Source organism: Staurois parvus, unplaced genomic scaffold, assembly GCF_062004578.1.
Source record: "Staurois parvus isolate SC_StPar_1 unplaced genomic scaffold, SC_StPar_1.0 ptg000538l, whole genome shotgun sequence".
NCBI classification, from domain to species: domain Eukaryota; kingdom Metazoa; phylum Chordata; class Amphibia; order Anura; family Ranidae; genus Staurois; species Staurois parvus.
The window spans coordinates 8,721,247-8,743,643 of NW_028318334.1; the positions used below are offsets into that span (position 1 = coordinate 8,721,247).

General features: G+C 42.7%; 1 protein-coding gene across 2 annotated transcripts in view; it reads left to right on the plus strand.

Annotated features, from left to right (window-relative positions):
• The window catches only part of TEN1 (TEN1 subunit of CST complex), a 32,345-nt gene extending 17,343 nt beyond the window's left edge, over positions 1 to 15,002 (plus strand). For both annotated transcript variants that reach the window (XM_089690666.1, XM_089690667.1), the window contains exons 3-4: positions 4,413 to 4,570; positions 11,112 to 15,002. In XM_089690666.1, coding sequence (XP_089546792.1) covers positions 4,413 to 4,570; positions 11,112 to 11,242 — 289 coding nt within the window. In that variant the 3' untranslated portion in view covers positions 11,243 to 15,002. The remainder of the gene's footprint in view (positions 1 to 4,412; positions 4,571 to 11,111) is intronic.
• The last annotated feature ends 7,395 nt before the right edge of the window (positions 15,003 to 22,397 follow it).

Genomic DNA, 22,397 nt, shown 5'->3' on the forward strand with positions numbered 1-22,397 from the left:
CTGGTCACTGGCCATCTTGGGAACAGCTAACCATGAACCCTGCTTTAGGCACTTTCTGGAATACAAAACAGCTTTTGCACTTTCTGGCCTCTCTCCCCTAAGCATCATTCTTTGCTCACAATCTTGCACAATTTGAACAGCTCTGTGATGACCAGACACCTCTGCATTAAACAATTTTCTTGAATTATCGTTTACTTTAAGTCTCCTCTGGCAGGGTTCAAGCCGTTGTATATTTCCAAATGGGAACAGGATCTTTGCATCACCCTCTCCAGTAAACCGATCAATTGGATACTCTTCTGCACATACAAACTTCCAGATACCAAGAATCAGGGTTTAAAATTTTGACAAGCTGGTACTACACTCCCAGCAGGATACATACATAAAACGTGGAGGAGCTGATCATGACAGAGAAAGGGACGTGAAAAATTCTTGAAAAATTGGCTCTATTGGCACGATGTTGTGTACTCCTCTGCCAACACATCTCTAGTGGACACGACCGAAGTTCAGCAATGTTGTTGTGGGACTGGTGGGCCCCATGAGCTTTTGAGGTGAAGGGACCAGGCAACACCCCCCCCCCCTCCCCCTTTTTTCTCTTTCTTTTTTTCCAGTTTTACCCCCCTCCCCCTCAAATTGTAATTTTGTACAAGGAGTTATACATGATGTGTCGTTTGTGCATACATGATTGTTCATATGCTGTGATATCTGATATCCTGATGTTTCAACCAAGGAGTTTCTGTACTTTCATGTATTTACACTCTGTACTTTGGCGTATTGATAAATGAAGAAATGGGGGGAAAAAATGTTATTGGTAGAAAAGTAAAGGTAGAGCTTGGGCTTGTACCCATATGATTACCACACATTTATTTTTCCTTTTGAAATTGACATGGGGGTGCGGGTGAACAGCCCTGAACACACACTGTCGGTGTTAGGGGCTGCTCACACACATGCCTGTCACATTAGGACAAACTGCTGTATTCATGCAGCCACTGATTTACTAAAAAACTTGAATGGTCTGCCTACATGCAGCATATGGAATCTAGGGACTCCCGGTATACAGACCTCAGTGCCCATGTGAAAAAGGCCTAACAAATTCTAGAAAGTTGGTTTGGTGTATGAGGGTGCAGGGTGACTTTGTATAAAATTTAAAGTAAATTTGTACTTCCAATCAAAGACTTGAGTATGACTGTCTCCCCACCTCTGTGTGACAGTGATGGGTGCCTGAGCATTTAGTCACCAGCACTGTTCAGTGAGAAGGGGAGTGACCCCTAAAGGCTTTTTTATACCTGCAAGGAGCATTTTTATTTCTTTTTTGCTGTTGTTGGCTGAAAATGAGTGGTAGAGAAGGTGAGTATGAACATCTGGGAAGGTCAGCATATAAAGCCAAGATAAACTCCAGGCTACAGTTCTGCCCCCTCTAATTGATTGCTGGAGAGCAAAACAAAGAAATGCCCACCTTTTAGGTGTCCATGGCACTACCGGTGTGATATGGACACTTCCTGTTGGCTGTCCAGTGGCAGGGTCCTCTCAGGATCTAGAAAAGGAGTGACATCAGCTGACAGGACTGGCGGCTTCCGTTAAATCTGCACAACTGGATTAGCATCGCCCCCCCCCCCCTTCCCAAAATCAACAGAAGCAAGGGACATGGACAGGGAACTGAAGGGAGTCTAACTTTCTTCAACAGGTAGAAAAAAAAGAAAGCCTTGCAGTATTGATTTGGCGGAGGGGGTCATATTTTGTCTGGATTGGGGCTTTAAGTGAACCTGTTGCTTTTCCCTCAGTGGGCTGGGCACAGGTTCATTTAAATGTGGTCTTGGTAGATGGTGCAATACATTCATTGAAACGTGGTGAGGTGCAAAATGGAAAACCTTTGAATTGTGAACACTTGAATGCACCCACTGTCTAATGGCATATTTAAAGAGACAGTCACAGACAGCTGCTAGCAGGTTTAAATTGTAGGCACTTGGAAGAGTCTGCATATGCCTGCTGCAGTTCTCATTGTTCTCTGCTATGTCTGAATATCAGGCTAATCTGATATATCAGGCTAATCAAAGCTCCAGTACTTCCAGCTAGAGATGGGATGCCTTATTGGTCAAAAGGAATGTATGTGAGACAGAAGGGAAAAGTATAGGAACTTTGCCGATTCAGAACAGCCTGGCATTTAGCCATAGCAGAAGGCAGTGAAAACTGCAGTAAGGGTGTTAAGGACCCTCTAGGTGCACCTTATGCCTGCTAGTAGCTTTATTTTTTTCTAAGTGACATTCAATTAAAAAAAACATTCTATAGCCCTGAAATATAGTTATTGCATAGTTACATTGGTCCAGCATGGACCCATTCACAAAAAAAAAAAAAAAATACAAGGCGTTTTGTGAATGTCGAGTATGCGCAGCTAGCACATTTCTTTCATGATAGTGACTACAGGGTGTCATTCACTTGGCACCACTGCCATTCACAAAAGGCCTTGAATGCTCAGGACTCTGAAGATTATAGCAATCACTGTAGTAGCAGCAAGTACTACAGTGATTGTCAGTTTCCCTAGTAGCCCTTCTGGAATGAGATTGATAGAGAGATATATTATATATATATATATATATATATATATATATATATATATATATATATATATATATATATATGATAGATATATATGATAGATATACAGTATCTCATAGAAGTGAGTACACCCTTCACATTTTTGTAATTATTTTGTTATATCCTTTCATGTGACAAATTACACTTTGCTACAATGTGACGTAGTGAGTGTACAGCTTGTATAACCGTGTAAATTTGCTGTCCCCTCAAAATAACTCAACACACAGCCATTAATGTCTAAACCACTGGTTTAGACATTAATGTCTAAAAATGATCGCAAATGCTTTAAAATGGCAACCAAAACCTGAAAGATGTGGAAGAAAGAGAAAAACTACCATTCGAATGGATAGAAGAATAGCCAAAATGGCAAGGACTCAGCCAACAATCAGCTCCAGGAAGATCAAAGAAGGTGTAAAGTTCCCTGTGAGTACTGTTACAATTAGAAGACGCCTATGTGAAGCCAAGCTATCTGCAAGAAGCCCCCGCAAAGTCCCACTGTTGAAAAAAAAACGTGCTGAAGAGGTTACAATTTGCCAAAGAGCACATTGACTGGCCTAAAGAGAAATGGCGCAACATTTTGTGGACTGATGAAAGTAAGATGGTTCTTTTTGGGTCTAGTGGCCGGAGACAGTTTGTCAGACGACCCCCAAACACTGAATTCAAGCCACAGTACACTGTGAAGACAGTGAAGCATGGTTGCGCAAGCATCATGATATGGGGATGTTTCTCATACTACGGTGTTGGGCCTATTTATCACATACCAGGGATCATGGATCAGTTTGAATACATCAGAATACTTGAAGAGGTCATGCTGCCTTATGCTGAAGAGGAAATGCCCTTGAAATGGGTGTTCCAACAAGACAACGACCCCAAACACACCAGTAAACGTGCAACATCTTGGTTCCAGACCAACAAGATTGACGTTATGGAGTGGCCAGCCCAATCCCCGGATCTTAATCCAATAGAAAACTTGTGGGGTGACATCAAAAATGCAGTTTCTGAGACAAAACCAAGAAATGGAGAAGAACTGTGGAATGTAGTCCAATCATCCTGGGCTGGAATACCTGTTCACAGGTGCCAGAAGTTGGTTGACTCCATGCAACACAGATGTACAGCAATTCTCAGAAACAGTGCTTATACAACTAAATATTCATTAAGTGATTCAAAGGAAAGCAAAATCTTCAAACATTTTTCAGTTTATTTAGTGAATGTTTGAGGTTGTAAAGAAGAATACAAACACTGCTATTTTTTTAACAGTCTAATATTCACTTTTCTTCAATTTTTTTAGAGAAACACAAATTTGATATTTTTCTTCATGTTTTGGTTTTGAATAGAATGTGTAGTGTTCCCAATGCATTTGTGTGTATGGAAATAAAAGCTATTAGAAGGATTTTGAGCTTTATTCACTTTTTTCAACACACTGCTATTATTTTGAACACAATTGTACTTATATTGTGCCAAGCTGGACCAATGAAACTATGCAATTAAGATCATACCTGGGATTAATCTTTGAAGTCATTGAGGGTAATTTACTAAGACTGCAGCATCCAGAATCTGAAGCAGCTATGCATGGCAAGCAGTCAGCTTCTAGCTTTCATTTTCAAAGCTTAACTGAAAAAGCTGAAGATAGAAGCAGGTTGCTATGCATAGCTGTGATTCATAAATTCCCCCATTGTGTCTGGATCACCTTTAAGAACAATAGCCACTATAGCAAGAATTTCAACTGTTTAGTACATTCTGATTGGTTTTGCAGGCATTTTATTATCATTTTGATAAGTGCAGGTAATAAAGTAACCTAGTATTTGTATCTTTTCTGTGTGCAGGCTTAGCAGTTATGATTTCACTCAGTCAGAGGCAGTACTCACAACCCACCACTCAGCAGCTCAACACAAGCTTCATTTGAACACTAGATTTGTGGAACCATTTTCTCCCCGTCTCGGATCATATTACACGGCACTGGGTGAGCTGGAATCTGGGGATGGTAAGTCTACAGGATTTAGGCCCCATTCACACCGGATGTACTATACTGTAAACCTGTGCAGGAAAGAGTTTACCCGCATGGGGATGCACAAGTGTTCCATGCATCCAAATGCAGTCAATCCCGTTGATGTCTATTAGGACACAGCGGCTGTGTCCATGCAGCCACTGCGTACCAATATCAGTGGGACTGCCTGCGATGCACAGAACACCTATGCACCTGTGAGGGCATGCACGGCCCTGCATGAGTGTACAGTATAATATGCCCTGTGTGAATGAGGCCTTTAAATACAACTTCACCCAATATAGTTTGTTTTTTACATTCTGAGTGGACTGATAGGGTTTGAACCCCTAAGGCCCAGTCGTACTGTGGTAATGCGCATTACATGCGTTGATGTGATGCAATGCCATTCATTCTGAATGGCACCCCAACACACACTTATTGCACTTTCATTGCCATGTGCTGCCAAAAAAGCTTTTTGATTTTGATTTGGCAGCCTTGTCAAACAAATGGGCTGCTTTAACACAACACACAGTAAGGTGCTTGGGCTAACACAGGGTGAAAGTGTAAGCCCAGCTTAACAGATGTTAACATTCTCTAGGTCTGAAGCATGGAAACCTTGTTATAGTTTATGCCAGGCAACAAACATTGCTTGACCTAATGTAGATTTAGCATATATTCCTGGAAAATGCAGTAAGAAGCTAGTATAGCTGTTCTACTGCTACATGCTGAGAAACGTTGCTACTCGGGATTGCCAGTAAGAGGTAGGAGGTCCTGATTCCCCTATATGGATCTTTGTATTATTAAAGGGATCACCAGCAGGAGAAAGGAGGTCCTGATTTCTTTATATAGATCTTTATATCACTAGAGGGATCCTGAGCAGGAAGAAGGAAGTCCTGATTCCTTTATATAGATAGTTCGTTATCACTAGAGGGATCATTGACAGAAGGAAGGAGGTCCTGACTCCCATATATAGATATTTTAGTTATCACTAGAGTGATCACCAGCAGGAGGAAGGAGGTCCTGACTCCCGTATATACAGTGGGGATCGAAAGTTTGGGCACCCCAGCTAAAAATTTGTATTAATGTGCATAAAGAAGCCAAGGAAAGATGGAAAAATCTCAAAAAGGCATCAAATTACAGATTAGACATTCTTATAATATGTCAACAAAAGTTAGATTTTATTTCCATCATTTACACTTTCAAAATAACAGAAAACAAAAAAATGGCGTCTGCAAAAGTTTGGGCACCCTGCAGAGTTAATATCTTGTACTGCCCCCTTTGGCAAGTATCACCGCTTGTAAACGCTTTTTGTAGCCAGCCAAGAGTCTTTCAATTCTTGTTTGAGGTATCTTTGCCCATTCTTCCTTACAAAAGTCTTCCAGTTCTTTGAGATTTCTGGGCTGTCTGTCACGCACTGCTCTTTTAAGGTCTATCCATTGATTTTCAATTATGTTGAGGTCAGGAGATTGTGAAGGCCATGGCAAAACCTTCAGTTTACGCCTCTTTATGTAATCCCCCGTGGATTTCGAGGTGTGTTTAGAATCATTATCCATTTGTAGAAGCCATCCTCTCTTTAACTTCAGCTTTTTCACAGATGGCATCAAGTTACCATCCAAAATTTGCTGAAATTATATTGAATCCATTTTTCCTTCTACTCGTGAGATGTTCCCTGTGCCACTGGCTGCAACACAACCCCAAAGCATGATTGATCCAACCCCATGCTTAACAGTTGGGCAGAGGTTCTTTTCATTAAATTCTGTGCCTCTTCTTCTCCAAACGTACCTTTGCTCATTCCGGCCAAAAAGTTCAATTTTAACCTCATCGGTTCACAGAACTTGTTTCCAAAATGCATCAGGCTTGTCTATATGTTCATTTGCAAAGTTCAAACGATGATTTTTGTGGTGAGGACGTAGAACAGGTTTTCTTCTGATGACTCTTCCATGAAGACCATATTTGTACAAGTATCTCTTTATAGTGGAATAGTGTACCACAACCCCAGTGTCTGCCAGATCTTTCTGGAGGGATCGTGCAGTCAAACGTGGATTTTGAATTGTTTTTCTCACAATCCTGCGAGCTGTTCTGTCTGATATTTTTCTTGGTCTTCCAGATCTTGCTTTAACTTCCACTGTTCCTGATGACTGCCATTTCTTAATTACATTCCGAACAGAGGATATTGACATCTGAAAACGCTTTGCTATCTTCTTATAGCCTTCTCCAGCTTTGTGAGCGTCAACTATTTTCAGTTTCAGTTTTCTAGACAACTGCTTAGAAGAACCCATGGTGCTGATTGTTGGGGCAAGGTCAGATGAGTCTGGGCATTTAAAACCTTTGAGATTGACATCACCTGGTCTTCCCAGACGATGATTGAGAACAATCCATGACACTGGCAGGTCTCAGCTTTGCAAAGGGGCAGTTCATGGTATAAATTCTGCAGGGTGCCCAAACTTTTGCAGACACCATTTTTTTGTTTTCTGTTATTTTGAAAGTGTAAATGATGGAAATAAAATCTAACTTTTGTTGACATATAAGAATGTCTAATCTGTAACTTGATGCCTTTTGGAGATTTTTCCATCTTTCCTTGGCTTCTTTGTGCACATTAATACAAATTTTTAGCTGGGGTGCCCAAACGTTCGATCTTAACTGTAGATCTTTAGTCATCACTAGAGGGTACCCAGCAGAAGGAAGGAGGCCCTGATTCCTCCAAATAGATCTTTGGTTATCACTAGAAGGCTCACCAACAGGTGGGAGTTCCTGATTCTTCTATATAGTTCCTTTTACCTCATTTAGAATACCATGTCCAGTTCTGTAGATCTCACAAAAAGATAGTGATAGGACAGAATGAGTGCAGAGACTGGCAACAAAACATTTGAAAGGGCTGAGGAATAAAATATATCAGGAAAGACTGCAGCAGGGCCAGAACTAGCCTGTCTGTAGGGGTGCAGTAAAAAAAATATTGGGGCCAAAGGATGCGAGGTTAGCAGAGTAGTGTGTAAGAATCAGGAGGACCGTGTACAAGGGGTCAGAAGAGCAGAAGATAGGATCGGAAGATTGTAGGGCAGTGTACAGAGGCCATTAGTTTGTAGGGCAGCGTACAGGGGTTAGCAGTGCAGAGGACAGGGATCAGCAGCGCAGAGCACAAGGGTTTCAGCAGGGCAGTGGACAGGGGGTCAGCTGGCAGCGGACAGTGGTCAGCATAGAAGAAGACCGGTTCAGTGCTGGCAGGACACTCAGCAGATCTCCACCTCCCCATGCAGCACATAGCTGAGATCAGACTCCCTCCACAGTGTGTAGCTGGCTACTACACCTACCAATCTGATCTGGGAATTTCACAGGTCAGAACTGCAACACAGCAGTCAGATCGAGACTGTGTCTGTAAGGGAATCCGATCTCAGCTATGTGGGGAGGAGAAGATCTGTTGAGTGCCTGTTGTTTCAGTACAGGCAGTGCTTGGTCAAGATAATGTAGCACGCAGGGCAAAGATGAAAAACGGCACCCCCGTGTAAGTATCATGTGTTGGTAACCCCCCCCCCCAAAAAAAAACCCTTTCCAGCTCAAATCCCACCCCAAATCCCAACAAATCTCCCCCCCAAAAAAAAACCCTTTCCAGCTCAAATCCCACCCCAATTCCCAACAAATCTCCCCCACCCAAAAAAAACCCCTCCTATCACACATCCATTCCCCCCCCCCCCCCCGGGAAACTGAATCAGGCTGGAAGTACAAGAGTAGTGAGAAGCTGTGTGCTGTGCTCTCCCTCTCCTGTCACAGCAGCACGCCTTCATACAGCAGATGACACTGGGTTGCTCATTGGACTGTACCTGGCTCGATTATGGGTAATCATACAGTGTACAGTCCGATGTAAGTGCGACCCAGTGTCATCTGCTGTATGGAAAAGCACAGCACAACCCGCACCTCCTCCGGGCTCTCTCCTTTCTGCTGCTGCCACTTCTCCTGTCTGAATTTACTGTTTACATTAGTTCACTGCGTCAGCTGCTCTCGCTTGTCCCTGCCCGGAGTGCAGGATAGGGAGAGGAGCTCAGTGGGCATGGGCATGGAGGGGGGCACAACTAAAATCTGGAGGGGGGGGGCGCGGCACAGCCCACCCCAGCACTCCTCTAGATCCGGCCTTGGACTGCAGGAAATTTGTGTATAGTATCAAGGAAAGAAGGGAAAAGGGGTTATGACGGAATACTTTCAAGTGACCCTAAACTCACTTTATTTAATAAATACGTAGAAGGGTAGAATGTACCTTCTATTTCTCTCTTCCTTCATCTCTCTAATGCAAGCTTTTTTCTAATGTTAGGGTGGCTACATTTGTTCTCCAGGTCCCCCTTGTGTATGGTAATGTAGCCACTGTTTCCTGCTCGCCCCCAAGATGGACTACACATCTACCTGCGGATGCATTTAACTCCATGGGAATTGTATGCATAGAGCGGATCATGTGACCAGAAATAACGGCTCTGCTCGCTCTACACTAGTAGCTGTGAGGTGCATCAGTGGAGGATAGGAAGCATGCACAGGACAAAAACAAGGCCTATAAAAAATGATAGACTTTTTTTAACAAAAAAAAGGGCCATGGTAAACTTGATATTTTAGTACTGATATTAAAAAAATGTAAGTTTAGTGTCACTTTAAATACATTAAGGGTGTGAATAAGGTTCAGGATAGCAGCAATTTCAGTATGAAGTTAATCAGTATCAGGAACACAGGCACATGATCTTCAACTAGCAGGAGGAAAGTTCAAAACTAACCTTACAAAGCTTTAATGTACAGAGAGAAATTCATACAAGGGACAGATATCATATAGGGGCAGAGAATCGGTCAACGGTAAGGACTCATTGACACTATCAGTTGGGGGCGGTAAAACCCTGCAGTTGAGCATCGAATGCTCATGTAAATGAACGCAATGTCATTAAAATTTTTAGCTATTTCCCTACATGTTTTGCAGTGTAGCGTCAAAATGGTAATAACGTTCTTCCACAGTAAAAAACATATATTCACTTTGAGCTACATATTTGCAATAATGTTGTATTTTAATCTGCAGGCTTTGCTTATTATATTTTGCATTAAACATGTGGGTGTGCACACCTTATGCAAATGTTGCTTTGTGAACAATTACAGGCAATTGCCATTTTTTATTCTATTTATTCCCAAAAATCAAGGACATAAAAATAGCTATCCAAATTTGCTACTGAATTTAAAGTGTAACTACAGGCAAAACATGTTTTATTTAGTTTTGGATAGAGTGGAGAGGGAGTAGAACCCCTGTCAGGATTTTATTGCTGTCTGCCCCCGTTAGGTAGTTTCATCCTCTCTATTTGTCCTGTTTACCATTATCATTGAAAGTAAAAGAAACCCCAAAGTTTGGGTTGTTTCCTTGGGGGTACCCAAGGAATTTCCTTACAATGTACTATAACAAGGCCTCACTATTAAAGTGTTCCTAAACCCACAACAGTAAAATCAGTCTGTATATGCAGTAAAGCATGCTTGTTATATTTGCTATGGAACCTAATGGGTTAATCATCTGCATTGTGTAAAAAATGCTGTTCGATCCTGACTTCTCTGATCATCCCCTTCTTCCAGTGCCCCCCTCTTATCTTCTGGATAAAACATATCATGTGGAGACACTCTTCACATGCTCAGTTTGGTGTGTATTGCTAGAGAGTTTTTTTTCTTTTCTTGTGAGAGTGCATGTGATCAGCACAGGGCCAATCACTGTCCAGACAGAGGTCAGGGGTTCTGCATCCTCCTAGAGCAGAAAGAAAGCCCCTCCTACAAGCTTTAACTAATGTTCTGCTGAACACTGATAGACATCACAAATCTGCTTTAACTGCTGATGGGAAAAGGTATTTAGCAGTTTATTTTTACTAAAATAATTGCATTTCCATTTAGTGTGTACTGTGGAGTGAATGCAGGGTCCTGGGTTTAGTAACACCTTAATTTGCAGAGATTTTCTCACATCCAGTTTGGCTATGGGGCAGGAAGTGAAGGTAATTCTCTCCAATGTGACACAGATGGCAACAATAATAGATAACCCTCTCTTACTCTATCCATAATGGGGAAAAAAAGGTTTTTGCCTATAGTTAGAGCCTAAAGTATATCTGTCCTGAAAAAAAAAAAGTATAATATGTTGGACTAGACTATAAATGCTAAAAGGTATAATGCAGAACTGCGACATTGCTGAAACAAACAAAAATTGCTTTGGCACTCAGAGGTATTTGGGAGAAAAAGGCTTGGGGCCTCAAAGTGGTGAAATACACTTGGGGCAAACATAGATCTATACTCTAAAAGGTTAAAGGATAAAAAAAAGGCAGATCTGATGGTCAATTTGGTCTTTTTCTGCCACCTCTGTTTCTAAAAAAAAAAAAATGTTGGCTTTACAAACACTTTATGGGGAGATACCTGCATTTCCATTTTGTTGTCCAAGGGTCAAAAATGTAGAGTTAACAAACTTTCCTCCAGTCTAAAAAAACTAAATAGAGGCAATTTGGTTGGAGATGTCTATTGTTAGGACAACCATTCACGGTTTATTCTTGTTTTACAGATACCCATCTTGTACTGTGTGCCCGGTTGTTAAACTGCATTGAAGGTGTGGACCTTTCCCTTTTGCAGAATGCAATAGAAGAACAGAGGAAATACTTTCTAGAGAGAGATGCAGCTCAGGAACAGAGCTGAATATGGATTTGTGGGTGCTGTATACCCTGTGTAGACAGCCTCTCTTGGTATATAAAAATCTAAAAAATGCAGCGCTGAAATTATGATTGTGATAATGACCATCAAAAGCAAACAGAATGTTCAAGTGGATTATCCCTTCATAAAGCAAAAGCTTGAAAGTCCTGTTGATGTAAAATTTTCCAATATTGCAGAGGTCAAAGTGATGTGATATACTTCTGGCTACTCCGTGAGGTGATAGTACAATAATGCACTTACCAGAAGTACATACAAACTGAGCGTTGTATGTAAATAATCAGTGGAGATTTCAGGGTCTGGTCACCGGAATGGCGTCATCTAGGGCTGCAGCAGACTACCAGGAATGGTGTCACTCACACTTGGGGGTCATCACAGGCTCACCAGAAGGTCCAACACCGTTCAGACTCCTGGATCCACTCCTCCCTAGTTGGCTCGAAATAAAACGAGCCCGGGAGGCAAAATGGTGCTAATAGTGTAATCCTGTTTATTGAATCCACAAAATTGTTTAAAATGCAGAACACTCACATAGTTTACAGCAGAAAGGTTTTCAGGCATAAATTCATCATCTGGTAGTCAACAGCGTCAAAAAGGGGATTCCTCTGACATGTTTTGTGTGAAACGCACGTTATCAAAAGGGTGAATCCTCTCTGAATGACGCCTTTTAAATATGAAAAGCCGCGCATGCGCAGTAGCCGCCACGCGCGGCCAGATATGACCGCGCATGCGCGAATGACGTCACACGCCGCGGTCATATTGAAGCCAGTGCGCCTCCAGGATGCGCACTGATGGCTGTATCCTCTGTCATCCTCCCATGACCAACGATGACCGCGCGGCCATCTTGGAATCCGTATATACCGTGAGGCGCACCGCTGGCTCTCCTCTCTCCACGGACATGTCCCCCCTCACAGCCACCCCTTGTAAATGGGTAGCCAAGTGACACAGAGGGACATGTCATAGGAGACAAGCTGCGCTCCAGCCCACAAAATGAAGGTCATCCGGCTTGAGATCCGCTCAAAATGCCCGTGGGAAAACTGGAGGATACAAAAAAGAAAATAAGGGAATGGCAAGGTGCATGTCCCCAGATATGGACGAAGGGACTCCATTTTGTTGAGGCCATCCATTATAAATACCCAATACCATCATTTAATATATACACAGTGAATGATGACCATTCCTGTGTATATATTCCCATCATCATAAGATTGTAACGCAAACAGTTCATAAATACATGGTAATACTACATTGTGAATGCAAATAACATTAAAAATGAAGTTAAAACAATAGAATCACAAGACTTCAATTAATAAAATCACATAAAATATAATCACATAAAATAATGTGCTGGTAGTGCTTCCTCCTATAAGAGTATGAACACCTCAAAAATTAAATCGCTACATGCTATAAAAATCCCACATAATAATCACATCAAGCCGTTAAAAATGCTAATTAAAACCAATCAGATGAATAAAACTGCAAAACGCTAAAATCAACTATTGTCTATGAAGCAGTTTATATCCAGGTCCACATTCAGGCCATGGGGGGATAGGGACTTCATGTCCACTATCCATTTAGTTTCCAGTTGTGATATGGCTCTCCTCTTATGCCCCCCTCTCCAGTGTGGGATGATAGAATCAATGGCCGTAAACTTCAATTGTGTGGGGTCTCTATCATGATGGTCCCTAAAGTGCTTAGACAGTGAATGGTACTTAAAACCCTTTTTTATGTTATTAAAATGCTCCCTTAGGCGGTCCCTCAAACGTCTTATGGTCCGCCCAATATACTGAAGCCCGCAGGAGCATTCCAAAAGATACACCGCATGTGTACTGTCACACGTAATCAGTGGTCTTATGGTATAGCTCCTCCCAGTCACATTGGATTTAAATTCTTTAATCCTTATTTTGCATATCCCATTATACCGACAGGCAATGCACCTATTGCATGGGAAAAACCCTGCTAGACCAAAAGCGGAGGACATGTTCTTGGGTGGGTCTACTACATTAGGAGCCACTGTAAGCCGTAATGGTGTGGATTTTCTAAAAGTAATCTCAGGGAATGCCGGAATAACTTCCCCCAAGACTGGGTCATTTTTAAGGATGGCCCAATTCTTTCTGATCACTTTTGCTATATCCCTATACTGTATGGAAAAATCCGTAATGAAGGGACAGAATCTTCCCGGTCTAACTTTCTTAATTGATGTCAGGAGATCCTCCCTGTCCAGACGACCAACCTCATTAATGGTCTGATTCAGGGTTTCGGTGTTGTACCCTTTTTCCACAAATCTGTTTTTCAGTATGCTGGTCTAAATAGTCTGATAAACTTGTGCAATTTCTCCTTATTCTCAGGAACTGTCCCTTTGGGATATTACCCAACCATATTGGATGGTGGCAGCTATCTACTGGAATAAAACCATTTCTATCAGTCTGTTTAAAAAATGTTTTTGTAGTGATATTATTCCCATTGTTCGTTAAAACCAGGTCTAAAAAATGTATCTCTTTAAGATCATATTCAAAGGATAGCTTGATATTCATGTTATTGTCATTAAGAGTAATGAAAAAGTTTTTTAGGGAGAATTCATCTCCTTGCCATAAGAGGAAAACGTCATCTATATAACGCCTATAAAAAATGAGGGAGGGCCAGTCACGAGCGTATATCAGGTCTTCCTCCCACCTGGCCATAAATAAATTGGCCAGGCTGGGGGCAAATTTTGCCCCCATTGCGACCCCAGTGACCTGCCGATAGAAAGAATGATCAAACCAAAAGTAGTTTCGGTGCATGGCGAACAATAGTAGGTCAGAGATGAAATCTTTTTGCTGCTTAGGAATTTCCTCCGTTGTACTAAAATAGTACTGAACAGCCTCCATACCATCACTATGCTTAATATTGCTATATAAAGCTGACACGTCAGCTGTAACCAGATAAGTGCACTCATTTACTACAAAGTTTCTCAGATCAATCAATATTTGTTTAGTATCTTTTAGGTATGCAGGTGTGGTTTTAACCAAAGGTTGTAAAAATGCATCGATGTATTCACCAATACGTGAATTAAGCGACTCGATACCACTGATGATTGGTCTCCCTGGGGGGCAAACAGGGTCCTTATGGATCTTTGGAAGGCAATACAATATTGGGAGTCTTGGTGCAACAGGGCATAAATACGCCTTTTCTTTCTTGTTTATGGCCCCTTTACTAAATTCCTGCTTAATGATTTTCTTGAGTTCCTTCTTATAATTAGGTAGTGGATTATTGTGGAGAGGTTGGTATGTTTCTCTGTCATCTAGCAATTTATATACTTGAGTCATATAATCCTCTTTGTCCATGATGACCACACCTCCCCCTTTATCTGCTGGTCTAATAACCAAATCCTTGTTATCCAGAAGGGACTTCACACCATTCTCTATAGTTTGTTGATTCTGTATCCTCCTAACCTTCATCTTATCTAGATCCCTTAGCACCATACTTTTAAAGGTGTTAATGTGCGAATGTGCAGGTGGGTTAAAGAGGGATGCATTTTTTAAACTTGAGTATTTAACCTCGTCTCGTGTGCTGTTTATAACCTCCTTTTCGGGTGGTGCTGTTAAAAAGTATCTCTTTAGCGACAACCTACGAGCAAACTTATGTACATTGATATATGTATTAAATTTATTAAGTTTTTTCTTGGGAGCAAATTGTAATCCTTTATTCAATAGTTCTAGCTCATCATCAGCAAGAACTCTTTTACTTAAATTAAAAATACCATTTCTTGTTACATTTTTCTTTTTTTGTGATCTGTTAATTCTTTTTCCTCCTCGTCTACCTCTGTGCGTGTGCTTCTCTTCTGCGTTGGGCCTCCTCCTAAAAAATTATGCTGATTGCTTGGGGGGGGGGAGAAGCTACCATTGTATTGGGATGGGAACCAGGGGTATGGGGTCTATACCCATTCCCCCCATGGTTTGAGCTCCAATTTCCTTGGTTGTGTGGCTTATTGTTAAAGGGGCGGTTATTATAATCCTGAGGGCCACGAAAACTCCTACGGTCTGGAGATCTCCAATTAGGTTGATTATAGCCATAATTAATCTCCCTAGTGTGGTCAGGATAATAATTGTTATAATCATTTCTCTGTTGATCCCTCCATGAGACCCTTCTCTGTCTCGTCTGTCTTTCCCCAGGATTATTGTAATAATAATCAGGATAGTAGGGTCTATTTGAATGTTGGTCTAGGGCAGCGGTTCTCAACCTGGGGGTCGCGACCCCTTTGGGGGTCGAACGACCATTTCCCAGGGGTCGCCTAAGACCATCGGAAAACACATATTTCCGATGGTCTTAGGAACCGAGACACCGCTGCTGTCTCCGGCGATGTGTGGGCGGGATGATACGCTGCTCCTGTCACCTGGCCACACCTCCGGGATCGCTCAGCAGCTCCGCCTCCTCGCCGCTGATTGGCCACCGGAACTGTAGCTCAGGAGAGGCACACAGGCGGCCAATCACCGGCGAGGAGGTGGAGCTTGGAGAGGAGGAGCCAAGCAGCAGCGCGCGTACATCAAAGAAGACCGAGGGAGCTGCCGGAGCGAGTGAAGAGGAGAGCGGCCAGAGAAGGAAGACAGCTGACAGGTAAGTGAGAGAGCGAGCCCAGGCTGGAGCAGGGGTCCGCAAAGTAAGTATCATTGGTGTCAGTGGGAGGAATAGTGCCCCATCATTTTGTGTCACTAATACCAACGATGGGGCACTATTCCTCCCCCCACTGACACCAACGATGGGGCACTATTCCTCCCCCCACTGACACCAACGATGGGGCACTATTCCTCCCCCCACTGACACCAACGATGGGGCAGTATTCCTCCCCCCACTGACACCAACGATGGGGCAGTATTCCTCCCCCCACTGACACCAACGATGGGGCAGTATTCCTCCCCCCACTGACACCAACGATGGGGCAGTATTCCTCCCCCCACTGACACCAACGATGGGGCAGTCTTCCTCCCCCCACTGACACCAACGATGGGGCAGTCTTCCTCCCCCCACTGACACCAACGATGGGGCAGTCTTCCTCCCCCCACTGACACCAACGATGGGGCAGTCTTCCTCCCCCCACTGACACCAACGATGGGGCAGTCTTCCTCCCCCCACTGACACCAACGATGGGGCAGTCTTCCTCCCCCCACTGACACCAACGATGGGGCAGTCTTCCTCCCCCCACTGACACCAACGATGGGGCAGTCTTCCTCCCCCCACTGACACCAACGATGGGGCACTATTCCCCCCCCCACCACACTGACACCAACGATGGGGCACTATTTCCCCCTCCCACTGACACCAACGATGGGGCACTATTTCCCCCTCCCACTGACACCAACTATGGGGCACTATTTCCCCCCCCCCACCACACTGACACCAACAATGGGGCACTATTTCCCCCTCCCACTGACACCAACGATGGGGCACTATTTCCCCCTCCCACTGACACCAACGATGGGGCACTATTTCCCCCCCCACCACACTGACACCAACGATGGGGCACTATTTCCCCCTCCCACTGACACCAACGATGGGGCACTATTCTCCCCTCCACCACACTGACATCAACGATGGGGCACTATTCCTCCCACTGACACCAACGATGGGGCACTATTCATCCCACTGACATCAGTGATGGGGCACTACTCCTTCCACTGACACATTACAGTTATGAAGTAGCAATGAAAATAATTTTATGGTTGGGGGTCACCACAACATGAGGAACTGTATTAAGGGGTCACGGCATTACAAAGGTTGAGAACCACTGGTCTAGGGGATGGGCTCTATAGTCCCTGTTACCAATATCATTATCATCATATTCACTGAGACCTTCAAATCTATTATAAGTAGTAATGTTGAAGTTCTTTCTAGGTTGTTTGTGTTTGGGTTTGGCTGATTTAGGTCTAGAGAGTTGGGGTCCCAAGGGGTTGGGGACTTTTTTGGGGGTATATGTAAGTTTATCCCCAGTCGATTTATTCCCAGCGATCCCCTCCATAGATACATCCTGAGGGTCAGTCTTATTAATCCCATCATCATTTTGCCATCTGAAAACTATATTGTTCTTATAATCTATGGTATCCCTATTGAATTTTTTCTTTTTCTTATATTTTTGTTCTTTTTCAGTTTTCATTTCATTCTCTTGGTATATGATATCGTGGGATATTATTTCATTTGTTCAGACATCATGCAACTAGAATGTCATAGATTGTCCTACACATAACACAGTCAGAGGAAGCAGATGTGGAACAGGTTGGAAAGAAGCAGATTTAGTTATGTGTTGGCTGTTCTTAAAGACATTTGTATATACTTGTACAGGGTGTGCTGAATATGTGCTATTTGGCCTTCAGGGAAAGATTTTTTTTTTTTGTCCAGTAATTACAGGAAATTATTTCTCCTGAGCTGTGGTTGTCACTGAGCCAGAGCATATATTTATTTAAAATTGATTTATCTTTTTCATTTAATTACTGTATAACCGGTGCTGAGACAGCTGAAAACTGTGTTTAAAGATGGATTTCAGTGCAGATTAAAGAGAGAGTCTTCAGAAGCACAGCATAGAAGCACAGGCTTTTATTTGGATATTGCTGTGGTGCATCAGTCTATCCACTCCATCCCTTCTGTAATACATCAGGATTCCAAAGTACTCCCTACAGGCTCCTTGTCTCTGCCATCTGCAAACATACCTTAGAAGTGTGATTGGTGATATAGCGAGCAGAGAAAGAGGGAGGGGTGGATGCACAGCACATGCTTCAGGAAGTACACCTCCAGTCCACCACCAGTGAGCTGCATGACAGCTGTTTGTAGGCAACATAGAGAGTGTACAGGTGTAAGGAAAGTGACGTTTAAACAATGTGTTTTTGGTTTTTTTTTTTTAAGTTGGTCACATTTACAAAGTAGGTCACCTATATAAGAAGTATTTATTTACTTGCCTTTCTGTGGCCTGTGTGTTTAAAAGCTGTTGTATCTCTGCTCTCCAGCTTCGACCATCAGATGAGTCGATTTTTGCTTCACCACTGGCCGTTGTGGTTCCTGTGGTGACATACAAGCTACAGGGGGAAACTGCAATGACTGGAGATGGAGCCAGACTACACACCTGGAAGAGTGAAACCCCTCCAGTAGCTAGGGAATGGAGAACCATCTTTAAGCCATTCTAGAACCATTTTTGTAGTGTGGCAGGGCTCATTATCCTGCTGAAAGAGGACACTGCCATCAGGGTATACTGTTTCCATGAAGGGGTGTACTTGGTCAGAAACAATGTTTAGGTGGGTGGTATGTGTCAAATTAACATCCACATAAATGGCAGAATCTAAGGTTTCTGAGCAGAACATTGCCCATAGCATCACACTGCTGCCATCGGCTTCCCATAGTGCATCCTGGTGTCATTTCTTCCCTGAGTAAGTGACACCCACGCACCTGACCATCCACATGAAAAGTGTGTGAGGGGAGAAGATCCCCACTGTCACAGGGAGGGGGGATCGGGCAGGAGAGGAATCAGGAGCTGGAACATGTTACATGTCCCACCCTAATACAGGTGGAAAATGTAACATGTTCTAAAGGTGAACTTTAAAGTGTTACTAAACCCAGGACCCTGCATTCACTATATCTGGTCTCCCACAGTATACACAACATGGAAGTGCAATTATTTCAGTAAATATAAACTGCTAAATACCTTTTCTCATTAGCAGTTAGAGCAGTCATGTGACTTCAGCAGTGCACTGGTTAAAGCTTGTAGGAGGAGTATTCTTTCTGCTCTAGGTGGATGTACAACCTCTGACCTCTGTCTGGACAGTGCTGATTGGCTCTGTACTGGTCACATGCACTCTCCCAAGAAAAGAAAAAAAAACTCTAACAATACACACCAAACTGAGCATGTGCAGAAGGGATATGGGTTCAGTTTGTGGACATTTGAACATGAGGAGGAGCAGAGAAGTCAGGATCAAATAGCCTTTGTACACAATGCAGAGGATTAACCCATTAGGTTCCACATGGAGCATAACAAGCATGCTTTACTGCATATACAGACTGATTTTCTGTTGTGGGTTTAGTAACACTTTAAGGTAAACACTGCAGTGATAACTCAAATATGTGCTCATTAAAAATGTGCTATATTTTCCCTTTAAAGAAATTGGACTGTACTTTGGAACATCTACAGTGTTTGAGGGATATGATTAATTCCTTTACTTGTTACTTGAAATTGCTCTTTAAAACAGATACAATGTTCACATTATTATTTTCAATATCTTTTTCAGCTTGAATTTCATGTATAGTGTGTAAACTACTTGAATAAATAATAAAGTGGGGGCATTTCTTCCAGCACTCCTGTCAGTTTTTTTTTTTTTGTTCTGTTTTTCTGTCTTTCCTAATGGGCCTTATTGTTCATCATAGTTGTGTTCTTTGTCGCTTGAAATATGAATGCAAGTAAAGTATACCAAATGGAAATATGTTATTACTACATGGGGAAAACAACAAAGGCAATGTATGGTAAAGTGACATTGGACTCTGATTTAAAAAAAGAAAGATTCTATTCAAGTACTGTATATTTTGTTGTTGTGATGTGACTTCCTGTTAGAGAATGGCTATGTTTGTTCTTCATGGTCTGACTGTGTAGGAATGTAGCCACCTTCTTTTGCTTACTCTTTGAGATGGACTATGGACAGTTGGATTTGTAGGGAACCACTTGATCTGAGAGAATTGGGAGTTCACAGGGGACATTTAGAATAAGCCAGAAAAACACCGTAAGAAATGATTGATTAGGAAGTGGATGTGCATGGATTATTTTAAGAGAATAAGTGTATAGTGTCCCTTTTAAATAGACCAGTCAGAACTAAAAGATAAGTTCACCTTTCTAAAGAAAAAAACATTAGCATTTTTTTTTTCAGGTAAAAAAATGTGCATTAATTATTTATTATTATTAGTATATTTTTTAGGAGTCTAAAGCACTGATGCAATGCATGGCTCCTGCAGACCTGTCAGTGTGTCTGTGTGCTTGTACCTCGTACAGGCAGGTAGTTACTCAATGAAAGGAAGACTCCATGAACGACCTAGAGTCCCCACTAGCTCCCTGGTAGTTCATTGAGAACTACAAGCTGTCAGCCGCAAAGGCTGTTGGTACTTGTAGTTCATACATTCATAGAACTGTGTGAATGAATGATATGGCTGTGTGGATGGAGCCCTGCAAGGCCATGTTCTTTTCAAATTGTGACAGCAGATGCAGGGAGAAGATCCTATATTTTTAAGTGGAACTCCGACTTATTTTTGTAGTCTTAAATGGAAAGGCAAGGATTAGCTCTCTCAGTTTTCCCTTGGGTTGATTTTTTTTTTTCCTTCCCCTTGTGTCCTCAGGGCAAAAAGTGAGAGAGAATCTCTCCAAAGGGGACACAGACAGAAATAAGAGTAGGAAAGGGTAGAACTTTTGTTCCTCTTTTGTTGCTATGTGCTCAGTGAAATGACCTTACTTCCCGTTGTTTCACCTGGAGTGCCACAACAAAGGTAGTGAGTCCAAGTATATTTCAGTCCAAAGAGATTTTAAATTGCTGGATTGGTTGGACTCTTAGGATTGCAAGGAGAGGAATGGTGACGGGATTATATCAAAACCAAAGCTAAAACTTGCTTTTAAAGTAAAGGAGTTAAATTATTCTAGAGCTAATATAACCACCATTAACCACTAAGGTTCTAGCTAAAGGAGCCGTTTAAAATGGTATTAAACTCTTCTTGTATACTTTTACCTACAGGTAAGCTTATAATAAAGCTTACCTGTAGGGAAAATGAATATCTCCTAAACATGCATTGTGTAGGAGATATTCTCACTTTTTGACAGCCGGTGCATGCACTCTGAAGGAACGGCATACCTGTGCCTTTCCTTCAGTGAACTATGCCATGGCCCGGGCATCCTGCACGCATGCACTGGAGCGATGTCATTGTGGTTCGGCTAGTCAGATGGCTAGAGTTCACGAGCCTGGAAGGAAGACATGGTGAAGATGGAAACTTCTGCAGCAGTGATGCCACATGGCTGCAGGGCTTTATTTTAAGGTACCGTATTTTTCGCTCCAGAAGACGCACCTGACCATAGACCTAGTACAGGAGATGACCAGAGACTGCAGACATAGTACGGGAGATGACCAGAGACTGCGGACATACTACGGGAGATGACCAGAGACTGCGGACATAGTACGGGAGATGACCAGAGACTGCGGACACAGTACGGGAGATGACCAGAGAGTGCAGACCTTTGGGGAGGGGGGCAAGTACCTGAATTTGACAGGTAGCTGCTCCCACTTATGCAGAGTTGTCCTCCCTCCTCGTAATCTTGTGGGACACGTGACAGGTTCCACAAGACTAGGGGGCCATTCACAAAGCGCTTCTCGCGCATGCAAGCCGCAAGCTGTCACAGCTGGGTTCCCACACTGAAGATGCCGGCGCCAGGAAGAGAAGACGGCTAATGGAAGCAGGACACTGATGGACTGAGGAACAGGTAGGATCGAGGAGCAGGTTCTTCTGCACAGTAGAGCTGAGCGGCTGGCCCGGTATTAACAAGGCGGCGGGCATACCGAGCCAACCACTCCATATTCACTCCATAAGACACATAGACATTTTCCCCCATTGTTTGGGGGACAAAAATGTGTCTTATGGAGCAAAAAATACGGTAAGTCCTTCATAATGTGCTAGTATAGATGTGAATATTAGCACATTATATTACCTTGCAGGAGAGTTATTTATTTATTTGTTTTCTGTCATTAAAACTCGACCAGTTTCGATCAATGGATCGTCAACAGGAAGTGCAGTTCCTGATGACGATCCATTGATCAAAACCGGACGAGGTTTGATGATGCAACTTCTGCTGACGTCATTTCTGCCCTTTGGAACGCACGCTGGAATGTTGTGGCCATCTTGGTTCCTATTCACAGGCAGCAAGGCTGAATACACTGAGTGCCAGTTTATGGGCACTTTGCTTGTGAGTTTTATTCTTAAAATTTCTCCCCATCATTAAAGTTTTTTTTTTTTTATGGTTTTACACTTTGGGATGTGCTTTTGTTTTTGTTCACATGCTGAAACTTGGTTTACTGCCTGGGAAGAGAGGAGAAAGTTTGTAATGGCTCTTTTGAAACTACACTGTCATTTATATCCACGCTGGTCATCATCCTATTGGTTACTA